Below are 24,228 nucleotides of genomic sequence, written 5' to 3'. Positions count from 1 at the left end.
AACATTTATTAAACATAAACCAGAGTTGTTATTCACTCTCATACAATTAAATATAAGAGTTAAGAAAATAGTAATTTAAAATTAAAAGTACGAAAATGTGTGTTTTGTCAGGTCTTTAGGTTTTGAACTTTATCTTGCACCTAAATTCAGGCATGGCTTTTCTCGATTTCAGAGTGGTGTGAATGAATCCATCCCGTTTTTTATTACCACACACTTTCTGTGAGGCATCCGTAATTAATTTTACTGGTCTTTCCACAGCTTGTGTGTGGCATGGGAACTTTGTAAAAGTCCAATCGATTCTTTCTTTCAGCATGGTTCAGCACTGGTTCTTTCAGCATGCTTTCAAATCTTCTGTAGTCACACCATTCAGTATCGGTGGTGGCGTTATTTCGCAGGATGAGCAGTAAATTAGTTCATTGTAGTGTTTTGCTTCAATGTTTATTTTTAGAATATTGAACTCTCTATTCCCAACGTGTTCAACCATCTCACCTGGTTCTTATACTGTTATGACTCTTCTAATACCAAGGGCTCCGATATATGCTCCCTTATCAGTCAGCATCTCGATCAGAATGCTTTCTGGATATGCGAAGAAAGCATTCTGAAAAATCACTGGGTCGTTGAAATTTCAGTTTGCTTGATCCAAGTATCTGAATGACTGAATGAAATGGTAATGAAACCGAGTTTCATCCTTAATTGAATGAAGGAATCGTGGTGCAGAACCTAGTTGGCACGTGGTGTGATGCGAGAACCTACATACATCCTAATAACGAGCTCTACTATGGTACGTAAGTTGTCTGATGGTTCTGTGGTACAAACATATAGTCTTAATATTCTGTTTGCTAGTGTCAACGAGCAGGATATGTTTAGGAAACCTGTATCGTGGTTAGGAATACCTTGAGAACACATGCCTGAGCTAACAGCAAGAGCAATATTCCTCAGATACTTCTGGTCCTTACTCAAAATGGATATATCATCTGATGGTAAGGTACAGTTATCTGGCTAAAATTTTGATGCTGGAAGTAGGTCACACGCCTTCAATTATTTGTCATTGCAACCAGTGTAGGAATTGGATCCAGACATGGGGCCATCGAGGGACATTCTTTGAAATGTACTTGGCAAACAGCCCTTTGCACAGGTTTCCCGATCTTCAGTTCTAGACAGCGCATTATTCCATTGTGAACTCCAGTATTTACGACCGTTCCATCACACCCTAGAACAAGAATATGGTTTAAACCTCCGGGCTCTTCTTCTGTGATATAGCGGTAAATACTTCCAGCAATGGCCGGACTTGACCCCGAAGCCGGTGTACCGTGACCAACGTCGGTTAGGTTCCTTCACGAAGGAATATTTTTCCTCTGAAGTTGTTCTTTGGTAGTCTTCTTTTTCTTTTGACAGTTTTTTTTTATTTCGACCGTCGAAGTAAAGACCTGTTAAATGATCATTGTCAATGTCCGAGCTTTCGATTTTATGCTCTTGCATGGTTTGATACCTTTCTCTGGTAATTTTTCTCTTATCAATCACTAAAGATGTATCCAATTCAGAGATTAGGCCTACGTCGTGCTGAACGGTAGAAGGAATGGCAGCTGTAGCTTGAAGCGATCCCAAATCTTGGGCTTATTAAGGCGGTATTTAAAAGTTTTCTTCGTATTTGCGAAGAAGATAAAGTCGACGGTCCGGAACTGTAATCGTAGTCATCAGGCTTAGATTCCTTATCCTTATCCATTGCCTCATCATCTTGTAATAGCGTTGATGTTAATGAAGTCTCTTCACCATCAGGCTGCGGTGAGCAGGACGCAGTAGATTGAGAACTACGAAGATATTCTTATCTTCCTTTCGCCGTTTACTTGGTGCTTTTTAGTTCCTTGGAAATCAAGTGATCCAATGCACACTAGGTGCTTTTTTCTATGATCATCAAGAAATGTCTGTTCCTTAATGGGGACCTTGGGTTCCTTCGGGCAACTGCAGTCTGTAAATATAGAGCTCTTACAAGCTGCTGTATCAAAAAGAAAGCATGATTCTTCTTTAAGCTTCTCTGCCCTTGCTTTGGTTGCCATGTTTTTCTGTGTTCTTTTATAAAAAGCCTTGATTTCGATATATTTCTTGTGATATACTTGAATCATATCAAGGACACGTTTCTTTGAAACTGTTTGGAATGGAAGCTTCTGAATACAGCTTTTGCAGCTCTGCAGAAACTTGCCCTGTGATGTGAGAAAACGTGGGTTCCTTGTTACCAGTTGTTTCAGAACCGATACGCCACCTTTCGTAAATGCAGTTTTTAATAACATCCTCTTTTGCTGGAAGTATCCTACCAAAATCTGTTGGTGATCTGAAAATTGGGCAGTCAAATGCTCCTAACTTTGAAAATTTTGAAGGTTTTGGAATCTTTTGTTGCTCACTGGTAGCTCAGTTCACAACCTCTAACAAAAGAAAGATTAATAATCTATATATATAAAAATAAGTTGTCTGTGGATGGATGGATGGATGTGTCAGGTGACGTCACCTGAAAAAACTGGATCAGGTGACGTCAAAACTGAAAAAACTAAAAAAAGGCAAAAACTACAAAAAAAACTAAAAACTAATAAAAAAAATAAAAAAGCTAAAAAACTAAAAAAACTATAAAGGTAAAAACCAATAAAAAACTAAAAAAAAAAACTGAAAAAACTAAAAAAAGGCAAAAACTACAAAAAAAACTAAAAACTAATAAAAAAAGTAAAAAAGCTAAAAAACTAAAAAAACTAAAAAAAGGTAAAAAACTAAAAAAAATAAAAAATAAAAAAAACTAAAAAAAAGGAAAAAACTGAAAAATAAGCTAAAATAAAGGTAAAAACCAATAAAAAACTAAAAAAAAAAAGGAAAAAACTAATAAATGACGACACTCAAAGAGAAAAAAAAGGCAAAAACTACAAAAAAAACTAAAAACTAATAAAAAAAATAAAAAAGCTAAAAAACTAAAAAAACTAAAAAAAGGCAAAAACTACAAAAAAAACTAAAAACTAATAAAAAAGCTAAAAAACTAAAAAAACTAAAAAAAAGGCAAAAACTACAAAAAAACTAAAAACTAATAAAAAAAATAAAAAAGCTAAAAAACTAAAAACTAAAAAAAACTAAAAAAGGTAAAAACTAAAAGAACTAAAAAAGAAAAAAATAAATGACGACACTCAAAGAGAAAGCGACCAGGACAAAAGGAATGTTCGATTAGCAATCAACAAAGCACCGGGACACAGGGAGTATAAATGACGACCCGGGGGAAACAGGGGGATATAAATGACGACCGGGACAAAAAACCTAAAAAGAAAAAAAAACTAAAAACTAATAAAAAAACTAAAAAATCTAAAAATCTAAATAAGCTAAAAAAGAAAAAAAAAGGAAAAAAATAAAGGAGAAAAACAAAACTAAAAAACGAATGTATATACAGACCGGGACACCGGGATACAAATGACGACCGGGACCCGGGACACAGGGAATATAAATGACGACCGGGACACAGGGACACAACTCCGGTACACCGGGATACAAATGACGACCGGGACACAGGGAATATAAATGACGACCGGGACACAGGGACACAACTACAACGGGGACACCGGGGGAAACAGGGGGATATAAATGACGACCGGGACAAAAAAACTAAAAAGAAAAAAAAACTAAAAACTAATAAAAAAACTAAAAAATCTAAAAATCTAAATAAGCTAAAAAAGAAAAAAAAAGAAAAAAATAAAGGAGAAAAACAAAACTAAAAAACGAATGTATATACAGACCGGGACACCGGGATACAAATGACGACCGGGACCCGGGACACAGGGAATATAAATGACGACCGGGACACAGGGACACAACTACAACGGGGACACCGGGGGAAACAGGGGGATGTAAATGACGACCGGGACACCGGGACAGGGAATGGTCGATTAGCAATCACCATCAACAAAGCTCAAGGGCAATCATTAGAATCATGAGGTATAGATCTGAATACAGATTGTTTTCCCATGGACCATTATATGTTGCATGTTCAAGAGTGCATCTTGAGGGATGGAGTTCCATAATACGATTGATTGACAAGCCGGAGACCTCTGGGCTGCTGTAGATGATCGTTTGGGGAAAATTAATCTGCAAGAAGAACTACGTAAAAAAAAGAGTACCTACCTGAGCCCGTCCATGAAAAAATTTGCTACAGAGGTGGTGGAAGTGTACCTAGAAAAGCAGAATGCGCTAAATAAAGATTACTTTTACCCACAATACGATCCAGCAGAGCTATTCCAATATCATTATAAGGATCAGAGGAAGGATAAGTCCAAGGGAGAAGAAAAGTAGCCTTCGCTGTCCTATTTTGAGCTCTTTGAAGTGAGCAGAGAAGAGATTTATTAGTACTACCCCAGACGGAGCAGCAATAAGAAAGGTAAGGAAAAATAAGAGCAGAATAAAGAGAAACCATAACATCTAGAGGAAGAAATGAATCAACCTTATGTTGCATTGAAGACTTGTGGAGGATGAGGGAACGAGTTTGAGTTATCTGCGGTTTAAAAGAAAGAAAACAGTCAAGATACACACCAAGAAATTTCACCATAGTAGCTTGTGGTATAATATCATTCCCATAAGTCAGGGTGATTGGCTCCTGTACGTCTTTCATACGGTAAGGGGTCCTGAAATTGGCAATGGCACTCTTCCGGCTGTTAAGAGCCATACCATTTGACCAGCACCAATCCTTTACTTTATCAAGAAGGCCTTGAACAATGGAAGGAGCAGATGGCAAGTCCACTGCAGCAATGAAAAAGTTACTTTCATCAGCAAAAAGGACAGGGTGAACTTGGGGGTGAAGACCACCAAATAGATCATTAATGTAAATTAAAAACAAAAGTGGTCGAAGCACAGAGCCATGTGGGACTCCTTTCAATAAAGGCAAAATAGAGGAAGAAGTAACATTAACCAAAAGATACTGAGTTCTCCCTAACAGATAAAACCCTAACCATTCTCGTGGGATTCCATGCACTCCTGATAAAGATAGTTTAGGCAAAAGAACAGAGTGGTCAACCATATCAAAGACCTATGAAAAGTCGAGATATAGACCCAAAACACACAAGCCCTTGTCTAGATTAGCATGCACAAGCTCTATTGAATCTGAAAGTGCATACAGGTTACAGAAAGAGGGACGAAAACCATACTGATGGTTAGTTATAAGAGAATTTCCTGCAGTCGTGTTAGTACTAAATACAAATGAAGAGAGTCTACGATACACTACTTTTTCAACAACTTTAGAGATGACGGGAAGAAAAAAAAATAGGTCTATAGTTTGAAATTAGAGATGAATCACCATTTTAATGCAAAGGTACAATAGTAGCAACTTTAAATAAATGAGAAAAAAATACTGAAGAAAGAGAGAAGCTAGTCATGTGTGAGATGGTGCTAGAAATAAACTGACCATTTTTTTAAGGACATTATTACTCAAACCAAAACTATCAACTGAGAGGCTGCTTGGAAGTTGAGAAATAGTACTAGAAATCTCAGTAGCCCTGCATGGAGAAAGGAAAAAAGACTTTTCTGCCAAGGGAAAACAACTTACTCTACTCTGGGGTGAAATGAGAACTGAAGGAAGTGTGGTGAAAAACGAATTGAAGTTTTGTCCACAGAAATAGGGAAGACTGTTAAGTTTCTTTGCAGGAAAGAGCTTCATTAACGACTGTCCAAATCTTGCGCAAATTCCCCTTTGACTCATTAATTCGACGCGAAAAATACAGCTTTTTTGCTGCACGAACTGAAGAAGTGAGCACGTTTTTGTAATGTTTATACTTCAAAAAATCATCATATGTCTTACTTTTACCTGCAGCCTTGAACAAAGACGCCTTCATATGCATTCTATTTGTCAGATCTCTATACATTCCTTTTACGTCCTTAATTAGATTTACCTAAATATGCATACACCACAAAATTTTGGAAATTTGCTATTGAGAAAAAAATAAATAAATAAAACTCTCGGAAAAATGCAGGATGGTCCAAGGGTGCCACGAAATTTAACTAATTCGTGAAAATTATAAGTTCCCAACGAAGATTGAAAAACTTCAAGAACTAATATAATTCAAACTAAGTAATAATACAGAGAAACCTTAATTCCAACGAGGCACACAAGGCATGGGCCTTGGAGTCCATTTCCTTGATCTTATGATTTTTACGGTGATTTTTACGGAGGCAATGAAATTGTGAGGCCCAATTGACCCCTAAGCTCAGAAATTAATGACGGCACAAATGCTTACTTAATGTGCTACTTGTACATGTCGGCTCATATTTGAAATACTTAGAGAAAGAAAATTAACAAATGACCAACACATATGGACACGTAGCCATGAAGAAGCTAGAAACTATAAATTGCCTCTGCAAATTATTTTGAATAAATATCCACATTTTGCGCGACACAAAAATTCTTCTTCACAAAAAGCTTACTTCCAAACAAAAAAAAGTTTAAGAAACATATTATACATTTATCTTTGATTGTATACTAGTTTTTTGTTGAAGAAACATCTGTCTATCTCTTCTTCACATACTATTTGGCTGTTTATAAGAATTAGTAAATTGCTTAGAATTCAGTTTCAGTCACAATATTCATCATGTCTGTTGCCCATCAAACCCTTGTCTTCCCCAAAAAGAACGATACACTTGAAAAAATAAACATCAACGGATTTGTTTTCTTTGAGAGAGCTTTTTTGTCCATAAAATAATTATTTGGACTTCAAACATAATGTGTGAATCGATATGTTGTGCTTAAAAAAACGTGGGATACAGAAACCATGAGGATATAATACAAATGCTGAATTTTAAAAAATGTTTAGGGGAAGGAATATTGTTTTAGGAAGTTATTGAGTTTGGGATGGGGTGGCGCTACATTGCCCAAGGTCTTCAATTTCTATCCCAGTGTAGTTTTTTTCCCTCTTTCAGTGAAATATTTCTTGGATTTAAAGAAAATATGCTTAGATTAAAAATCTTTTATTAAAATGCATTTCAAAGCATTAATCATTCGACTTTTAGAGAGTCGAATTTGCATCTTCATATTCCGAATTCAAAGCGCAACACTCAAATCGTCAATGCGTTCGGGTGAGACCCATCATGTACGGTAACCAGACCTGATATATCAACTGGTCATTCTTGATAAATTGCTGCGTTTTCTATTTTCAATTAGCACCGGCTCAGACCATATCATCTTTGGAAGGGTCCTTCAGGCCAGTCATAGGAGAACAATTGCCCTAGCCCTCCTCCATACGAAGATATGTGTACCACCATCGAATGTAAAGCATCCTAACTGCAGCAATTCAACTCAGCACTTCTTTGTTCAAGACATGTACGAGAAAAGAAACAAAAAATCATCATAATAATCAAGCTGAATTAAAAAAATTATGAAAATAAAGCTAATATCCGTATATATTAAAGGACTAGTAATTTTATATATGTATAAGTCGTAAAGCATGCGAGTTTTTTACAAAGGACGATATAATCAAGGCTAAGGAGATACTGTGGTCTTCTGCTCACTACACCAATAGAGTGTCAATTAAAAAAAGTGCCGAAGACAATATTAACGAAATGTTAAAGGTACTTGAACTTTGTGAGCAACGTAACGTTGAGCTGCCAGTCTTTGTGATAGTTGAACCTGACGAAGTCCCTATCTGTCCTGGTGAGATAGCTGCGGTAATCACCAGAAAAGTTACAGAAGTTTGTAATAAGCTAGACAATTTCATGAATAAGCACCCTCCCGCCCCCTCGATTGTTCCTACAGTTACTGAAACAAAGCCCTCATATGCAGTGGTACTCAAGAATTTGCCCTCTGACCTCACGAAGTCCGATTTGAGGAAAGACTTTTTGCAAAAAATGTGTGGCAGAGAGTGCTCTAAAATTGTCGAAGTTCAGCCCAGAAAAGATAATTGGCGAGTTGTTACAGCTAGCAAGGCTGATGCAGAAACTCTTGTCGGGGTCGTTCAGAACGGTGATAAATCTCTTTCTGCAACAATCAGGAGCCCCTCTCACCTCGGTATTGCTCGATTTGTCCCAAGCAATATAAATGACGATGAACTTCGCGCACTGATTCCTAAATGTGTCAGTTCAAGACAGATTGGCAACACCCACTCGTTTCGATTGAAATTTGAAACCAAAGTTGATCTTATGAATGCCATAAAAAATCCCCCAGTCATAGATTATGAGAAGATCAAAGTGGCTGAGTATCTCTCCCTACCGGTAAGATGTTTCAAGTGTTAAGCTTACGGACATATATCCAGTAGCTGCAAAAATGAAGCTATTTGCGCAGTCTGCGGTGACCATGGTCATTCAAGCTCCAAAACATCTCCTTGTCAAAGGCCCAAGAAGTGTGCATTGTGCAAATCGCAGGATCATCCCTGTTACAGCTTCAAATGTTCAGTCGCCCAAGGACTTTTAAGTAAAGTTAAGTCAGCATAATGGCTCGAGCCTTAAGTCTCTTATCATGGAATATCAATGGCAAAGTGGTTGACAAAGGCCTAGTCCTCTCTGAACTTTTAAGTACAAATGAAATAATTTTTCTGCAAGAACATTTTTTGTCTCATGAAAGGAAAAATTTACTCAGCATTTCACAGAATTCTTATCTCTTATTTCACCCAGCGAAAATGAATAAGAGCCGTGGCCGACCTTCAGGCGGATTAGCTATTATTTCACAATTTCCCATCAATCTCCTTGAGTCGAATGACCATTTCATTGCTGCCGAATTTTCGGGCCTAATCTGTATAAACGTTTACCTGCCAACTAATTACTGCTCTTCGCAATCAGAGAATAAATTCATAAATGCTTGCAAAAAGCTAGCGAGTTTTGTGAAGGGAGTTTCAAAGCATCCAAATGCTCGAGTTTTGATTGCAGGAGACTTTAATTGTGACTTAACAGACAGTTCATCGCCAAGAACCCAACTCCTTCTGAATTCCCTCCCCCCTTCCTACTCAGTTGCTGACAAAACAGAAACTTTCACGTTTATTGGTGTCCTGTCAGCGACTTCTAACCTTGATCATTTTATTGCATCTTTCCCCTGTGAAACTGCCGAGGTAATTTGTGATGGCTTTTATTCGGATCACCTTCCAATAAAGTTGAAAACAAATGCTTCATTTCATGCCCCTAAACAGCCAGATAAAAAGTGGTTTTATATAAAAGACTGGAAAGAAGTTAACCGCGAGATGTTTCGTTTTGAATGTGACAGAATATTAAATAAAATAAAGGTGCCCTTTCATTTGTTGTGCACGCGCTCTGGCCTTAGTGAAAAAGAAATAGCCATCGGACTTACCACCTATCTAGCTGAAATTAACCATGCATTAAAGTGTGCTGAAGCTTCAGCTGTCCCGTGCAAGCGTATTAGGAAAGGCTCTCAAGTTCAGGGTTGGTCAAAAAACCCTTCCCTTATTTCTGCGTGCGAGTCTTCTAAAATTTGGCTGAATATTTGGAGGGATTGCGGCAGGCCTAAGTCTGGGACTATAAATGGTCTGCGGCTACGTTCTAAACGTTTTTTTGCTAAAGTGTTAAGAAAACATAAGGTTGATCTTATTGAGAAAAACGCTCATAAAATTGCAGAGAACCCTTCGAAGCTCTGGAAACAATTTGAACGCCCTTGTGAACACATTAGTGCAAATAACATTCCTGAGCCTGAGTGGATAAATTATTATAAGCATGAGTTTTCTTCTCCCGATCCTGCTCTTGAGTCAAAATTTGAAAAAGAATTAAGTGCTTGTCTGAAGAAACACGAACCCTCGACATTTATTATTAAGCCAAGTGATGTATCGTTTTATTGTCAAAAACTAAAGAAAAGAAATTCTGCGGGAGTTGATGGAATTACTGCCAGACATTTTGATTATGCAAGTGCTCTTCTTTTTAATCATTTATCTCTACTTTTTCAAATGTTTATTGAAAACGGAGTTGTTCCTTATCAATTTACAGTTGGTCAAATAACCCCTATCCCGAAAAAAGGCAAAAAGGATTTTACTTCGTGTGATTCGTTCAGACCTATAACAGTTTCTTGTACTATTTTTAAATTGTTTGAGTCAGTTATTTTGGATGAAATTGTTTCTAAATGTTATGTCCTACCCCACCAGTTTGGTTACCAAAAAGGGATCAGCCGGGAGCATGCCCTTTTTGCTTTAATGAATGTTCTTGCTGATGCAGAAAGAAGTAGATCCCATATTATCCTTTGTGCTTTAGATGTTGCTCGTGCTTTCGACTCTTGTATTTTTTCCCAAGTTTTATTTGAAGCGTATAAAAGAGGGGTAAATTTTTATATAGTGAAGTGCCTTCTGTATATGTACCATCACCTTAAGGCGAAGTTAAAGGGGGGATCTTCCCTTTTTAATGTTTTGAAAGGAGTCCGTCAAGGTGGCCTTACCTCACCTTCTTTATTTAATAACTCTGTTTTAAATGCCCAAAATTCTGTTAATTTTAGTTGTATTCACCGTGGATTTAACTTGTCTTTAATAACTTTTGCAGATGACGTTTTGAATCTAAGCCGTACTTTTAGTGGATGTGAAAACGCGTTTAATCAGCTTTATAATGAATATAAAAATGTTGGGCTTTCTTTCAATGTTGATAAAACTGCTGTTGTAGCTTTCAATTTTAAAGAGACAAATGGCCCTATTTTTTTTATCTTTAGCTAATGTTCATGTCCCCCTTTCTCAAAAATTAGTTTACCTTGGAATGCCTATTGGAAAAAATATGAAAGAAACTGTGAATTTATCCCTTGAACTTTTGAAGAAAAAACTGAGAATTGCTTATGCTTCAATTGCATCTAATATTAAACATATTGATAAATTAAATCTTGCGAAAATTTATAATAGCCTAGTTGTACCTCATCTCCTTTCTCTTTGCCCGGTTTGGCAGTTTTTTAGTGAACCACAGAAACTATCTGTTCGTAGAGTATATTTTCGTTATGCTAAATTCCTTCTCAGTTAGCCTCCTTGGACTAGAAATAGTTACTTAGTGAACAAATTCCGCCTAGTTTCTCCTACATCTATTATTGATAAAAGGCTTCGTGATTTTCGTTCTTCTATGTCGATAGTGTCTCACCCATGGTCAGCATTACTTATTTAATTGTTTGATTGTGTTGATTTGTATTTATTTGTACCTTTTTTTTTCTCTTATTACTCCATCTTAAGGGCGTTCCGTCCTCTTTTTGTAGATGGGTTATAAATAAATTGAATTGAATTGAATTGAATATATATTTATCTGTAATTTTTTTTCTCGAAAACTGCACTGTAATTTGATCCGAAATCAATCTAAATAAGTCGCGACTTAGGGAAAATTCGTTTAGGATAATAATTTTGGAAAAATATTTGTAGATGAATGACGTCACAAATACCTGGAATGGTTATAATGAATTTTCCTGAAGACGAGTGTCTGGGCTTTAATACTGTAAAAAGAAACACATTACCATTCAATTTTATTGTCTATAATATAGAATTAGTTTCATTAGTTGACAATAAATATTTAAAAAGGCTTGAATCCCCTCCTACATCAGTTGTCTTCCTTTTCACCTAGTGAAGCTCGGTCCCAAGGTACTTTGATGAATAATTATACTAATTCCTGGAAGTATAAGACATCCAATATTTTATTTTCACATAAAGTTTCGGTTTTTTAGTGTTATAAGAGAACTGTTTTAGAATATATTATGTTGCAAGTGAAGTGAAGATAATGCAATTGAATTTAGAAGGTTAAGGGACAGGGAGTAGCAGCCCTACTCTCGTTTGTAGTAATATCTATTCCTTTGAAGTTTGTCTTGGTTGTTCATTTTAATTTCTACTCCTTTTAGTATTAATGCATTCAATTATTTAAGTATTTGTTATCTTTATGCTAATTTTTTTTATAGAAGAAAGGGCTTATTCTTCAACATTAAGCATTATAAAACCTAAAGAAAAGTTTGCTTAGGTATATAATCACCCCACTAGGTCTAAATATAAATCAACCTATGAAAGGTGACGACAATTAGCCACCGAAAACAAAGCAAGAAAAGCCATCCTCAATTAATCAATCAAACTAAAAAACAAAAAAACAACAATTTGATTAATTAAGAAATCAAGAAACCAGAGGAATCATCATCCATCATTCTCATAAACCCACAAAACTATCTAATGACCTGAAGAGTCCAGATTGAACTTTCCTGAAGTAATGATTCTAGAACTGTTTTAAAAAGATTTTAGATTGAATGATCGTATTTTAATCCGAGTTCTTATATTTTTTTTTAATTTGTTTTTCCGAGGGTGGCCCTTGGATATAGGGTCGAAATATTCATTAAAGTTCGCATAAAAAAAATTCCCTGTTGTTCTACTTGTGGGATTATTTATTTTAATTTCTGTTCCTTCTGGGTTCCATATATTCATTTACAGTAATTTGTGATCGTTTCAAGTTGGAGCTATCATGTTTGCTTAATTTCTACTCAGCTTAGGTTTCAACTTGGCTCTTGACTTCTTTTCCGGAATTTTTTTTTTCATCTATTTTGAGTTAGTTTCAACTTAGCTTGTTTTTGATTGCCAAATTTGTACAGTTTTTTAATAGCTTGAACATTGTTTTCAGGGCGTTGACTTAAGAATTAAATTACTGGATTCTAGTTTAAAGTTTAATATTGCACAAAATAATCTGAGTATTACCTCTTATTTTAATCAACATAATTATTGCACAAATTTCGTTCAATTCGACTCGATGTTTAGGTCATTTATATTCCCTGTATCCCGGTCGTCATTTGTGTCCCGGTATCCCAGTCTGTAATTTCTCTTTGAGTGTCCCAGTCGTCATTTATATTCCCTCTGTCCCGGTCGTCATTTGTGTCCCGGTCTGTAATTTCTCTTTGAGTGTTTTTTCTTCTTTATTTTTCAGCGTCACTATGAAATAAATATCACCGAACCTTTGTTTTTTTTTTAACTAAAATCTGGTAGGCATTGATGACCTTATCCAAGTCAAAATCTCAAATCCAATCATCATCGCTATCATTTTCAGTTTTGATATGTTTTGACTCTCGCTGTCCAGGTGGATTTTCATCTAACTGCGCGGTTTTGCGTTCTTTAGCCGTAAGCCTGTTTTCTTGCTGTTCTTGTGATTCCTCGGCACGCTTTCTTTTCTTACTTTCTCTATCAGCCGCAAGCCTGTTTTCTTGCTGTTCTTGTGATTCCTCGGCACGCTTTCTTTTCTTACATTCTCTATCAGCCGCAAGTTTTTTGGCATAGACTCTTTGAGCAGCTTCCTCGGCTGTTGCCATTGTAGGTTCTTCAGTCATTTTACAATTAAACATTTTTCCGTCCACGATCTTCTTACAATTAAAAATGTTTCTTTGAACGATTTTCTTAAATACCTTTAATGATGTCATACATGGAACAAACTCAGCTACTTGGTAAATTCTAAATCTTTTAATTAGTGACTGAGTTTCAAAAATTAATTAAATAGTACTTTTGCAAAGAACAAATTCAGCTACTTTGTAAATTCCAAGTCTTTTAATTAGTGACCGAGTATAAGAAATTAATAAAAAAACACTTTTGCATGGAGCAAACTCAGCTACTTGGTATATTCCAAGTCTCTTACCTGGTGACTGAGCATCAATAATTAATAATAAAGCACTTTTGCACAGGAAAAACACAGCTACTTGGTGAAGTCCAAATCTCTTAATTGGTGACATAGTATCAAAAATTAATAAGAAAAATCAATTTTGCAATGAACAGACTCAGCTACTCGGTAAATTCCAAGTCTTTTAATTCGTGACTGAGTATCAAAGATTAATGAAAAAGCATTTTTACATAGAACAAACTCAGCTACTTGGTAAATTCTAAATCTTTTAATTAATGACTGATTATCAAAAGTTTATTAAATAATACTTTTACATAGAACAAATTCAGCTATTTTGTAAATTCCAAGTCTTTTAACTAGTGACCGAGTATAAGAAATTAATAAAAAAGCACTTTTGCACAGAACAAACTCAGCTATTTGGTAAATTACAAGTCTTTTAATTGGTGACCGAGTATCAAAAATTAATAAAAAACACTTTTGCATTGAACAAACTCAACTACCTGGTGAATTCCTAGTCATTTTAATTGGTGACTAAGTATCTAAAATTTAAAAAAGCACTTTTGCATTTAACTAATTCAGCTACTTAGAATATTCCTAGTGTTTTAATTTGTAAATGAGTATAAAATATTAATAAAAAAAAGGGCACTTTGCATAGAACAAATTTCAGCTATTTGGTAAATTCCGAGTCTTTTAATTGGTGACTGAATATCAAAAATTAAAAAAAGTGCTTTTGCATAGAACAAACTCAGTTACTTGGTAAATTCAAAGTCTTTTAATTGGCGACTGAATATCAAAAGCTAATAAAAATCACTCTTACATAGAACAAACTCAGCTACTTGGTAAATTCCAAGTATTTTAATTGGTGACTGAGAATCAAAATTAATAAACAAAAAACACCTTTAAATAAAGGAAACTCAATTACTAGGTGAATTCCAAGTTTTTAATTGGAGACTGAGTATCAAAAGTTAATAGAAAGGCACTTTTGCATAAAATAAACTCAGCAACCTGGTAAACTCAAAGTCTTTTAAGTGGTGACTGAGTATGAAAACTTAAAAAAACACTTTTGCATAGACCAAAGTCAGCTTCTTGGTAAATTCCAAATCTTTTAATTTGTGACTGAGTATCAAGAATTAATAAAAAAAAAATATTTTTGTATGGAACAACTCAGTTACCTGGTAAATTCCAAGTCTTTTAATTGGTGACTGAGAATCAAAATCAATTAAAAACTACTTTTTGCATTGAACAAACTCAGCTATTTGATAAATTCCAAGTCTTTTACTTGGTGACAGAATATCAAAAATTAATAAAAAATCACTTTTGCATAGAACAAACGCAGCTGGATGTGCTTGGGTTATGGATATGCTATATGCTGGAAAAAAGGTCGAATCAAGGATTCTACCCTGAGTATCAAAAATGAGGAAAAACAAGCACTTGCATAGAACAAACTCATTTACTTGATAAAATTACAAGTTATTTTAACAGTCCAAAAATAATTCTAAGCCCCAAAAAGTTTTAGGTTCCAAAAAAAAATAATAATCAATAATCAACATCGAGCGTAAATAACTTGTTACGATGTGGTGACGCTTAATACTAGTTGGCCAGCGTCCCAGGAACAATACTTTGATAGCCTTTCTAGCTTTCCCTAAAATTAATGGAGACACAACAAAGTAATGCATAAAATATTTTTGTTGAAATATTGGCATGTTCAATATCATCAGAAGAAAAGGAATGCTTTAAATTTATTCAATAAAATACTTCATAATGTTTTCTCTTGACCTTCCACTTATTCCATTTTGGGGTCATACAGGAGATTTAATATGGATTCACCTACGACTTCATTATACATTTCGTCATTAGTATTATTGGGTTTATTGACTGTATCTGTTGGTAAACCATCGATGACACTAGTTATGTTTGTAAGTGCTTTGATCATTGATTTTGATTTGTTGTAAGTGCTTTTTTCATCAATATATTTATATATTCTTTGTTATATTGTGTGTCAATACCCTTTTTATTTTACTGGCGGTTTTACTGTCTATTAAGACAATTTTTTCTTATACAGATTGCAGTTTCGGAACGTTGATAAGATATGGCATATGACGTTGGTTCGGGAGTAAGCTTTTCTTCTTCTTGTCTTTCATAAACGCTAATACCAGAAAGGTGGATATAAGGTCTATCAACGGGTAACATGTTGCCAGAAGTAGTAGCAAGAAGCCTGCCTTCATCATCAACTAGACGTTTCAGACTCGCATTCTTTTTGCGTGCTATCATCTCTGAAAATGATAATGTGGTATTTCTGCCACCAACAATAATTTGAAACTTTTTGGTATTCCAAAGGAATTTAATACCTCACTGTCATGACAACGCACGTATACACTTCCAATAAGACTCCAATAACTTTATCGTATGCAAACACTTTCTTTAAGTATTTCATCTTCACTCTTTTTAAAAAATGATACAAGTGTTTATTCTTCCAGTGCGCAATTAATAATGATAAAAAAACATACAATAAACCAACTGATGTCGATCACCAGCCATAGAGTACTATGGGGGTGGCCGTATAAAAAAATCCATAAACCATTTTCACCAAAGGTTATGTCATTTAAGACATAGAAAATAAGTTAAGAAAAGAAATCTTATTTCCAAAAAAATGGTTTGGAGGGAGAGGGGTCAAAAATTTCGGTGGGCGAGGGGGGCATCGGGCCCTGGATGAGGACGTGGAGCCCTGGATGGGAGTATGGGACCCAAACTCGTGCATAAGCCCGGTAATGGAAAACCGACGTGCTCAGATCCATTAAATTACATAAATGATACTTGCCCGGTTTTAGTCATTACAATTTTTGGAGATCAAAACAAGTTTCATTAATCATCAAAAGAATTTGTCTGTCCAGCAAGCATCTTCAAACATCGTGTTATGTATTTTCTCGGAATGATGCCAAAAAAGGTACCTGGAAACAAATCACTGATTGCATTTACCATATATCCAATTGAGAAATCGATTGTGCAAATAACTTGTTACAATGTAGTGACGCTTAACACCAGTTGGCCAGCGTCCCAGAAACCATTCATTGATTGCGAATGATTGAGAATGTTTTTCTAAAAAAATAATAAATCAACTGCTTGATGACTAAGTCGAGTAATGTTGTCGTTCTTTTACCATAGGAAACCATTGGGTCCGACGTTCAATTCCTACGCCAGACACGAATTTCATCAAATCAATTGAAAAAGCTGCTTAGAAGCTAAAAAAATGTATCGTTGGAGAAAAAGCCATGTCACCATCTATAACTCTAGTTAACAGTACGCCATATATGACTTTGGTTGTATAGATGGCAGGCATAGGAGGTACCACCGTTAAACCTTCCTCATGATCTTAAGCCACTAAGGAAGAAAAGAGTAGGCGGACTCGCTGCTTGTACCTGTTGATAGCATACTAATAATAGCGTTTATGGCTCTTTACTACAGTTAAAGCTAGAATATTGCCTCTGATTCAATGTTATCAGGTTTTCTTATCGCCAATCTGTGAATTATATTTTAGAGCTAGTTGAATTCAAAGATTTTTAAGGTAGAGAAAGAAAGGAAAGGGGGTTTTGAAGCCAGGCGTCTTTCTAGTATTTTGGTCCTTTTATGGTCTAGTCATTAGGAGGGATAGGGGGGGGGGGGGGTCTGAGTATAAAAAGGTATCTGTAGTTCTATTTTAGTCCTTAAATAATCTAGAAGGGTGCATTGTTCGGTATTTTGTTTTATCTTGAGACAGGTTCCGATCTAGTTCCACTCTAAACCTCGCACCCCCCCCACCACCTACTTCGAGGCCTGGCGCTTGTCAAAGCCTTACTGCTGAACACAAGGAAGTACATATCTGTAATAACGAATTATAGCATGTGCTAGACATTTTAAATGGTTAACGCCTCGCTTAACACAAAGAACTTACTATACTAATAAAGACAGCACGGAAAATGCAAATTAATGGAAAATATTTGAAAATATGAAGGGAGATGCGGCGTGAAATGAAAAATTAGAATATTTATGGAAGGAAGGGAGCTCAATTTTGAGGAGACCATATTTGCCTCCTCACCCCCTAGTTTACATCATCTCCAAATGGGAGGGGGTCAATATGGATCGTCGGAGAAGAAACGATTCCCCAGTCCCTGTGTTCGGGCAAGTTTATTTGTGTCCGTATAAAGATACGTTCAATTTGGACATAAATGAAAAATTTACAACAAAAACCTATGGGATGTTCTTTTATTAAGCTGGAGATTTATTAATTGTTAAGACCAGCAACATTCATGCTATATTTTGGGGAGTGGTACCTTCAACATTCTACTACCTTCTTTGGGATATAGCTTTTCTTTTACTTAAAATACTAAACGCTGAAAAGAATAACTGTGGGACGGATACAGATTCGAATCGTGAGTTAAAATATGCACCCTTTAAATTTCCAATTCCTTTTTATTGTATTTTAGAAACACGGAATAATATTCCATTTGCAGGGGAATGAGACTGCTTACAGTCCCCCTGTAATGCTGTTGAATTATTGGTTTGTCTTAATTTGTAATCCTTCTTTACATGTATAAGAAATTGTTAATTCATACGTCGAGACTATCTCAACAGATCTACTAGATTCAAAACCGCAAGTTCCGTAAAGTTAAAGAACATAAAATCTGGATTAATGATCACGAAATCAATTTTACATAAAAGGAGGCAAGAGAGTGTATTCCTCAGGGGATTTGGATAAAAGATGTAATGTTGTGTTCAGTTCAGTTTCAGTTCAGTTTATTAACGTCAAAATAAATGGACAACAATAACTCTCTACCCCTACAAGGCTCCATGGCCCGTTACATAGGGGTTAAAAAGCCTTGTGAGGGTTGTTTTTATTTAACCTCCGATTGGCTGTAAAGAGAAGATGTGGGAACATAAAAAAATAAAAATAAACTATTTTAGGGCCAGAAGTAATGCACATTTGATTGATGATTGATCTATTTTTCACATCCATGACAAAGCTTTGTTCATTTTATGAAGATGAAATGCCGCTGCTGATGATTGGAAGCGAGTTGCTTGAATTGTTTGAAACTGTTTAAAGACCAAGAGGTGAATTGATTGCAGATTTTAAGCTGCCAGGAACAATATTCACTGCAAGTTTCAGTTGCCAAAATGATCAAGTCCACTTATTAGATTTTTTAGAAATTTTATACAAAGCAGTTCAATGACTCATAACTATAAATATAGGCTACCCTGTGTTTCTTAAGTTTCACAAAATAAACCGCCAACGATGAAAGTTATAAAACCTGCTTATTTTAACATATAATTATTTAGCACTGCTAGTTGACTCCGCTACTTCATCAGGTTTTATGTCACATTTCTTTTTAAAACTTAGATTTACAGTCCACCCCTAAACTAAGCCAGTTCTTTCGATTAATTCAATCCGTTTTCTTCCAAAAAGGTGTTGTACCCTGTTTTTCAACTCATAGGAATATTTTGGAAATTGAGCTTTTGGTATTAAAATTGCAGCTGTGTTTTGCCCCATTTTTGGGGTCTAGAAAATTTCAGCTCATAGCGCTGTGAGATTCTGATGTCAAAATATTTGGAATTTCTTGGCGGCTCAAAATTTGTTTCGGCGTATCTGATTAACTGTAAATGAATCCCGAATGTATTTTCCAGTTTTCCCAGTCTTTTATAAAGCTTTACTAAATTATCAGAAATTTGTGCTTAATACTATCTTCTGAGTTACCTTAGCCAATGTGTACACTAATTCTCAAGAATAGCTTATGCTTTTTGAAATTGCCATTTTGAACTCGAATAGCACATGTAGTACAATTAAGTTTTTGTGCCCATCTCAAGTTTTTGCCAAACCAGGAAAAGCCTAATTGCTCAATGTTTACATAGAGAAAAGCACTCCATGGACTTATTGATTTTGTTTTCCTCTCTTTGATAACAGTGGTCAACAATTCGGAACCTTTTTTACTTAACTAGGAAAGGGGTGTTCCAGGTCTTGAAGTAGGTTGTCTTTCAATATAGATTAATTTAAAAAAAAAAAATTCCACAAAAGAAGTTTCTCAAAGAAAAGTGAAGGGCTACGTTGAATCGAAGATGAGCAGAAACAAAGTCGAATAATTTTCTAATCGTAAAACTACCAAAAATCACCATCAATAAATCACGAAGTCCAAAGCGAACAACAATTACAACAAATAAACGAATCAAACCCAAAACTAGCAAAAAATAATAAGGAGTCGAACTGACACCCCCGTGCCTTCTGAATGCCAGAAAATATATTTTGCTGGCACAAAGTATATGTACAGTGTCTTTTGGTTAGTTCAACGTCCCCCTCAACACGTCCCGAAATTCTCAAACTCAATAGTCTAAGTTATTCCTGAGAGTCGTTCTCCTGAAACACACAAGCCGTTTAATTGGAACAATAAAAAACTTTTTTGAAAATACTAAAAAAAACTTTAGCGTGAAGAGCGAGGTATTGAGGAGGGGGGAGTTTCTTGTTGTTCCAACTAAATGGCCCTTGTGTTTAAAGAGTCATATATTTATATATATATATATATATATATATATATATATATATATATATATATATATATATATATATATATTCATGTACTAATGGATTATAATGAGCAGCTTCAAAATTAATACATTTTCGATATTAAGAAGCCTCATGAATAATGGATTTTGTTCCTGCATGTCATAAAATCAAAACTTGTAATTAATGCTCTCCTAAGCGTAAAGGAGTGTTACTGCTCTCTCCTTTATGCTCCGTCTTTTACGCTCAAGTTTAACATTAAAAAAAAAGGTGTTGGGGAGTGGAGTGATCATAATCCCTGGAAAAATGATCACATATTTATATGCTAATATATTATCAGCTTATCATGCTGACGAAATAGATTTTAGTGATGTCTACGCTAGATACCTCAGACCTTTAAAAGCCACTCGTTCCGAATAACTATCAAGAAGTAAGAATATTCGTTTAAACGCTCCCTAACCCTAGGGAACGGGGGAAAAAATAGTTTTTTGTATAAAATATTATATATTATTGAGAAGTGTCTGAATGTAAAAGTTTGAATAATAGTCCAGCGATGGCCTAAATTCGACTAGAGATATAGAAGTCACCAACCAATATCAATCAATTTGTTTGCTTTGATATTTTATCATTTAGCTTTTTTGTTATTTAGCTTTGTATTATAATCTTACTTGTTTTATCACTTTTATGTAGACATGAGAGGAAAAAGAAATATTGGGAGCAACTAGAAATGAGAAGCCGGTCCCTGTACCCACGTCACCCTCCTGGCCCCTGTTGTGGCTGTTGCGCTCAGAATCGCACTCCAACCTTTCAATGGCCTTCGTGGCTATCATATGAAGACAGTCGGTACTGGGCCAGTGGTAATTTTTACTCTCCTGGCCCAGAAAGATGTGGCAATCGGCCTTGCCAAGGACATCCCACTACGGGTGAGGAAGTAACGCCCAGAAGAGGTGGCACATGGAATTGGCTTCCGTGGAGACCATCAAATAGTAGTTCAGCTAATACATCCGATAGTCAGGAGTCTTCTGGTCGAGCACAGTAAGTTATACGTAGTATTTTATAATATCAGCGTGTTTGAGGTATTGAAGCCAAATTTTCAGCTGGTTGTGTGGGGGGGGAGAGAACCTAGGGCAAAAAACGCACGCTCCTTCTTGCCAGGCAGTGCACTTTTTTACCTTGCAAATTACCAATCTTTAATTACTACTAGTTTATGTTCGGGATGGCATTCATGGGCTCCTGATTTTAATGGATATCATGCAATACAGATTTCAAAAATCAAAGGAATGTTCAATACATTTTTTGCCAGTATTAGTCAGGATTCTTTTCCTGTTCAGTTCTGAGGGTCTCGGAACGGCTATGACATTGCTAAAGTGTCAAAGCCTTTAATGCCATAATCTTTACACAATGTTCATGCACGCACTTAGGTAAATAAGTGCGTTTGACCCGTAATCGGTCGAATTGCTCACCTAGGTAATCGACAGTTTTAAATACATATCTTTTCAGTAGCACGTAAATAGGAATTTGTTCTGATAGTGGTGGGGGAAGGGACGAGTGTTGGAATTCAGAGAGTCTCCTTTAACCGGACGTAAGCGCCACACTGAGTGGCTTTGGTCTGTCTGAAGTTTTATCTATGTCAAGTTATCATGGAAAAACTCAACACTGAGATTCGTATCAGAAGACTTTTCAAAGGGTCACACCACTTTAATTATAACCTTCTAACGAAGTAAATTACGGTTTAAGTTAATTTAACTTCTGATTTAACTTTCGTTAGATTTAACTTCTGTTATACATTTCACCCTTCAAGTATTAATGCTTGAAACTATATCTATTAGTTCATGACTGCATTCTTTTCCTTATAAGAAATATATTCATTAAATCGGCTGTGATAATAAAAAGAGCGACACATGCCATTTTGGTCAAATCAGAGTTATGTATGTTACTTGGGTAAACTGAGCACGTGGAATTGAACGGTGTAGGCCTAGTCAAAACTATTGTATCTCGTACCGTTCTGAAAATACGAAAGAGATATACATCACTAAGGGGCGCATGTTTTTTTTTTATCAAGTCTTGTTGCAATTCAGAATGACAGAAGAGGATTATCTTATAGAGCTATAACATGGGGACCTGGCATTTGTCTCCTTTTCTGTCAAGGAAAACGGAAACATAGGCCACACAATGGAAAAAATTCGAATCCGTTAGGAATACTTGAACTTAATTTATAGCACTGAAAATAGCATAAAAAGTGGCGTTAGAATACGTTCCACATATCTCCACTAACCTCATCCTTCAGAGCAACCACAGCTGACAAACGCTTTTCAGTTTTTTGGCTCTCCAAAAAAGTTAAAAAAAAATGGTTCATGTCGGCATTTTAATTATCATAGCTGAAATGTTCCCGTGACTGTTACTGAAACAGAGGAACCGATTCTTAAAAACATTGTAACTTTCATCAAAACGGTTTAACACTTCTTTTTGTAAAGAAATCCTTTTAAATGAGAGACCAAGCTATAAAAAAGAAATACTGGATTCGTTAATTATACCTGTGCACAGTGAGAGAGGAGTGCGTCATCAGATTAGTTATTGTAAAATTAGTTCCATCACAAGATATGAGAGGATTAACCTAAAATCTTGGAAAACACTTAGAGTGGAGGGATCGGGATGAAACTTGGTGCGAAAAATAAGCACAAGTCCTAGATACATGATTGACATAACCGGAACGAATCCGCTCTCTTTGAGGTAGTTGGGAGGGGGTTAATTCTGAAAATCAGAAAAAAGGAAGAATTTTTAACTTACGAACGGGTGATCGGATCTCAATGAAATTTGATATTTAGAGGGATATCGTGTCTCAGAGCTCTTATTTTAAATCCCGACCGGATCTGGTGACATTGGGGGGAGTTGGGAGGGGGTTACCTAAAATCTTGGAAAACACTTAGAGTTGAGGGATCGGGATGAAACTTGGTGGGAAAAATAAGCACAAGTCTTAGATACATGATTGACATAACCGGGACGGATCCGCTCTCTTTGGGGTAGTTGGGGAGGGGGTGTGACTCTGAAATATTAGAAAAAATGAGGTATTTTTAACTTACGAACGGGTGATCGGATCTCAATGAAATTTGATATTTAGAAGGATATCGTGTCTCAAAGCTCTTTTTTTAAATCCCGACCGGATCTGGTGACATTGGGAGGATTTTGGGGTGGGGGAACCTAAAATCATGGAAAACGTTTAGATTAGAGGGATCGGGATGAAACATGGTGGGAAAAATAAGCAGAAGTCTTAGATACGTGATTTACATAATTGGAACGGATCCGCTCTATTGGGGGGGGGGGGGTAATTCTGAAAAATTAGAAAAAATGACGTATTTTTAACTTACGAAGGAGTGATCGGATCTTCATGAAACTTCATATTTAGAAGGACCTTGTAGCTCAGATCTCTTGTTTTAAATCTCAACCGCATCCAGCGTCATTGGGGGGCAGTTGGGGGGTGACCGGAAATCTTAGAAAATACTTAAAGCGGAGAGATCAGTATGGAACTGGATGGGAAGAATAAAAACCTGTCTAAGATACGTGACTGACATAACCGGAACGAATCTGCTCTCTTTGGTGGAGTTGGGGGGGGGGGGGTAATTTTGAAAATTGAGGTATTTGTAACTTACAAAAGGGTGACCAGGTCTTAATGAAATTTGATATTTAGAAGGATCTTGTGCTTCAAAGCTCTAATTTTCAATTCCGACCAGATCCTGTGATACAGGGGGAAGTTGGAGGGGGAAACCGGAATTCTTGGAAAACGTGAAAATTGGGGTATTTTTATCTTACGAATAGGTGATCAGATCGTTATGAAAATTGATGATTAGAAGGAATTCATGTCTCAGAGCTCTTATTTCAAATCCCGAACAGATCTTTTGACATTGGGGGGATTTGGAGGGGGAAATCTCGGAAAAACACTTGGAGTGGAGGAATCGGGATTAAGCTTCGTGGATAGAATAAGCAAATGTCCTTGATACGTGATTGACAGAATCGTACTGGATTCGCTTTCTTCGGGGGAGTTGGGGGGAGGAGTTCAGTGATTTGTCAAGTTTGGTGCTTCTGGACGTTCTAGGACGATGAAAATTGGTAGGCGTGTCAGGGAGCTGCACAATTTGACTTGGTAAAGTCGTTTCCCCAGATTCAACCATCTGGGGGACTAA

At 36.0% G+C, this 24,228-nt stretch overlaps 1 protein-coding gene across 5 annotated transcripts in view; it reads left to right on the top strand.

Annotated features, from left to right (window-relative positions):
* LOC136030079 (uncharacterized) overlaps positions 1 to 24,228 on the top strand; it is a 142,793-nt gene that overhangs the window by 111,474 nt on the left and 7,091 nt on the right. For all 5 annotated transcript variants that reach the window (XM_065708761.1, XM_065708752.1, XM_065708768.1 and 2 more), the window contains exon 7: positions 20,741 to 21,085. In XM_065708761.1, coding sequence (XP_065564833.1) covers positions 20,741 to 21,085 — 345 coding nt within the window. The remainder of the gene's footprint in view (positions 1 to 20,740; positions 21,086 to 24,228) is intronic.

This window comes from Artemia franciscana, chromosome 1 (genome assembly GCF_032884065.1).
Source record: "Artemia franciscana chromosome 1, ASM3288406v1, whole genome shotgun sequence".
NCBI classification, from domain to species: domain Eukaryota; kingdom Metazoa; phylum Arthropoda; class Branchiopoda; order Anostraca; family Artemiidae; genus Artemia; species Artemia franciscana.
This window is presented reverse-complemented; position numbering and strand designations above follow the sequence as displayed.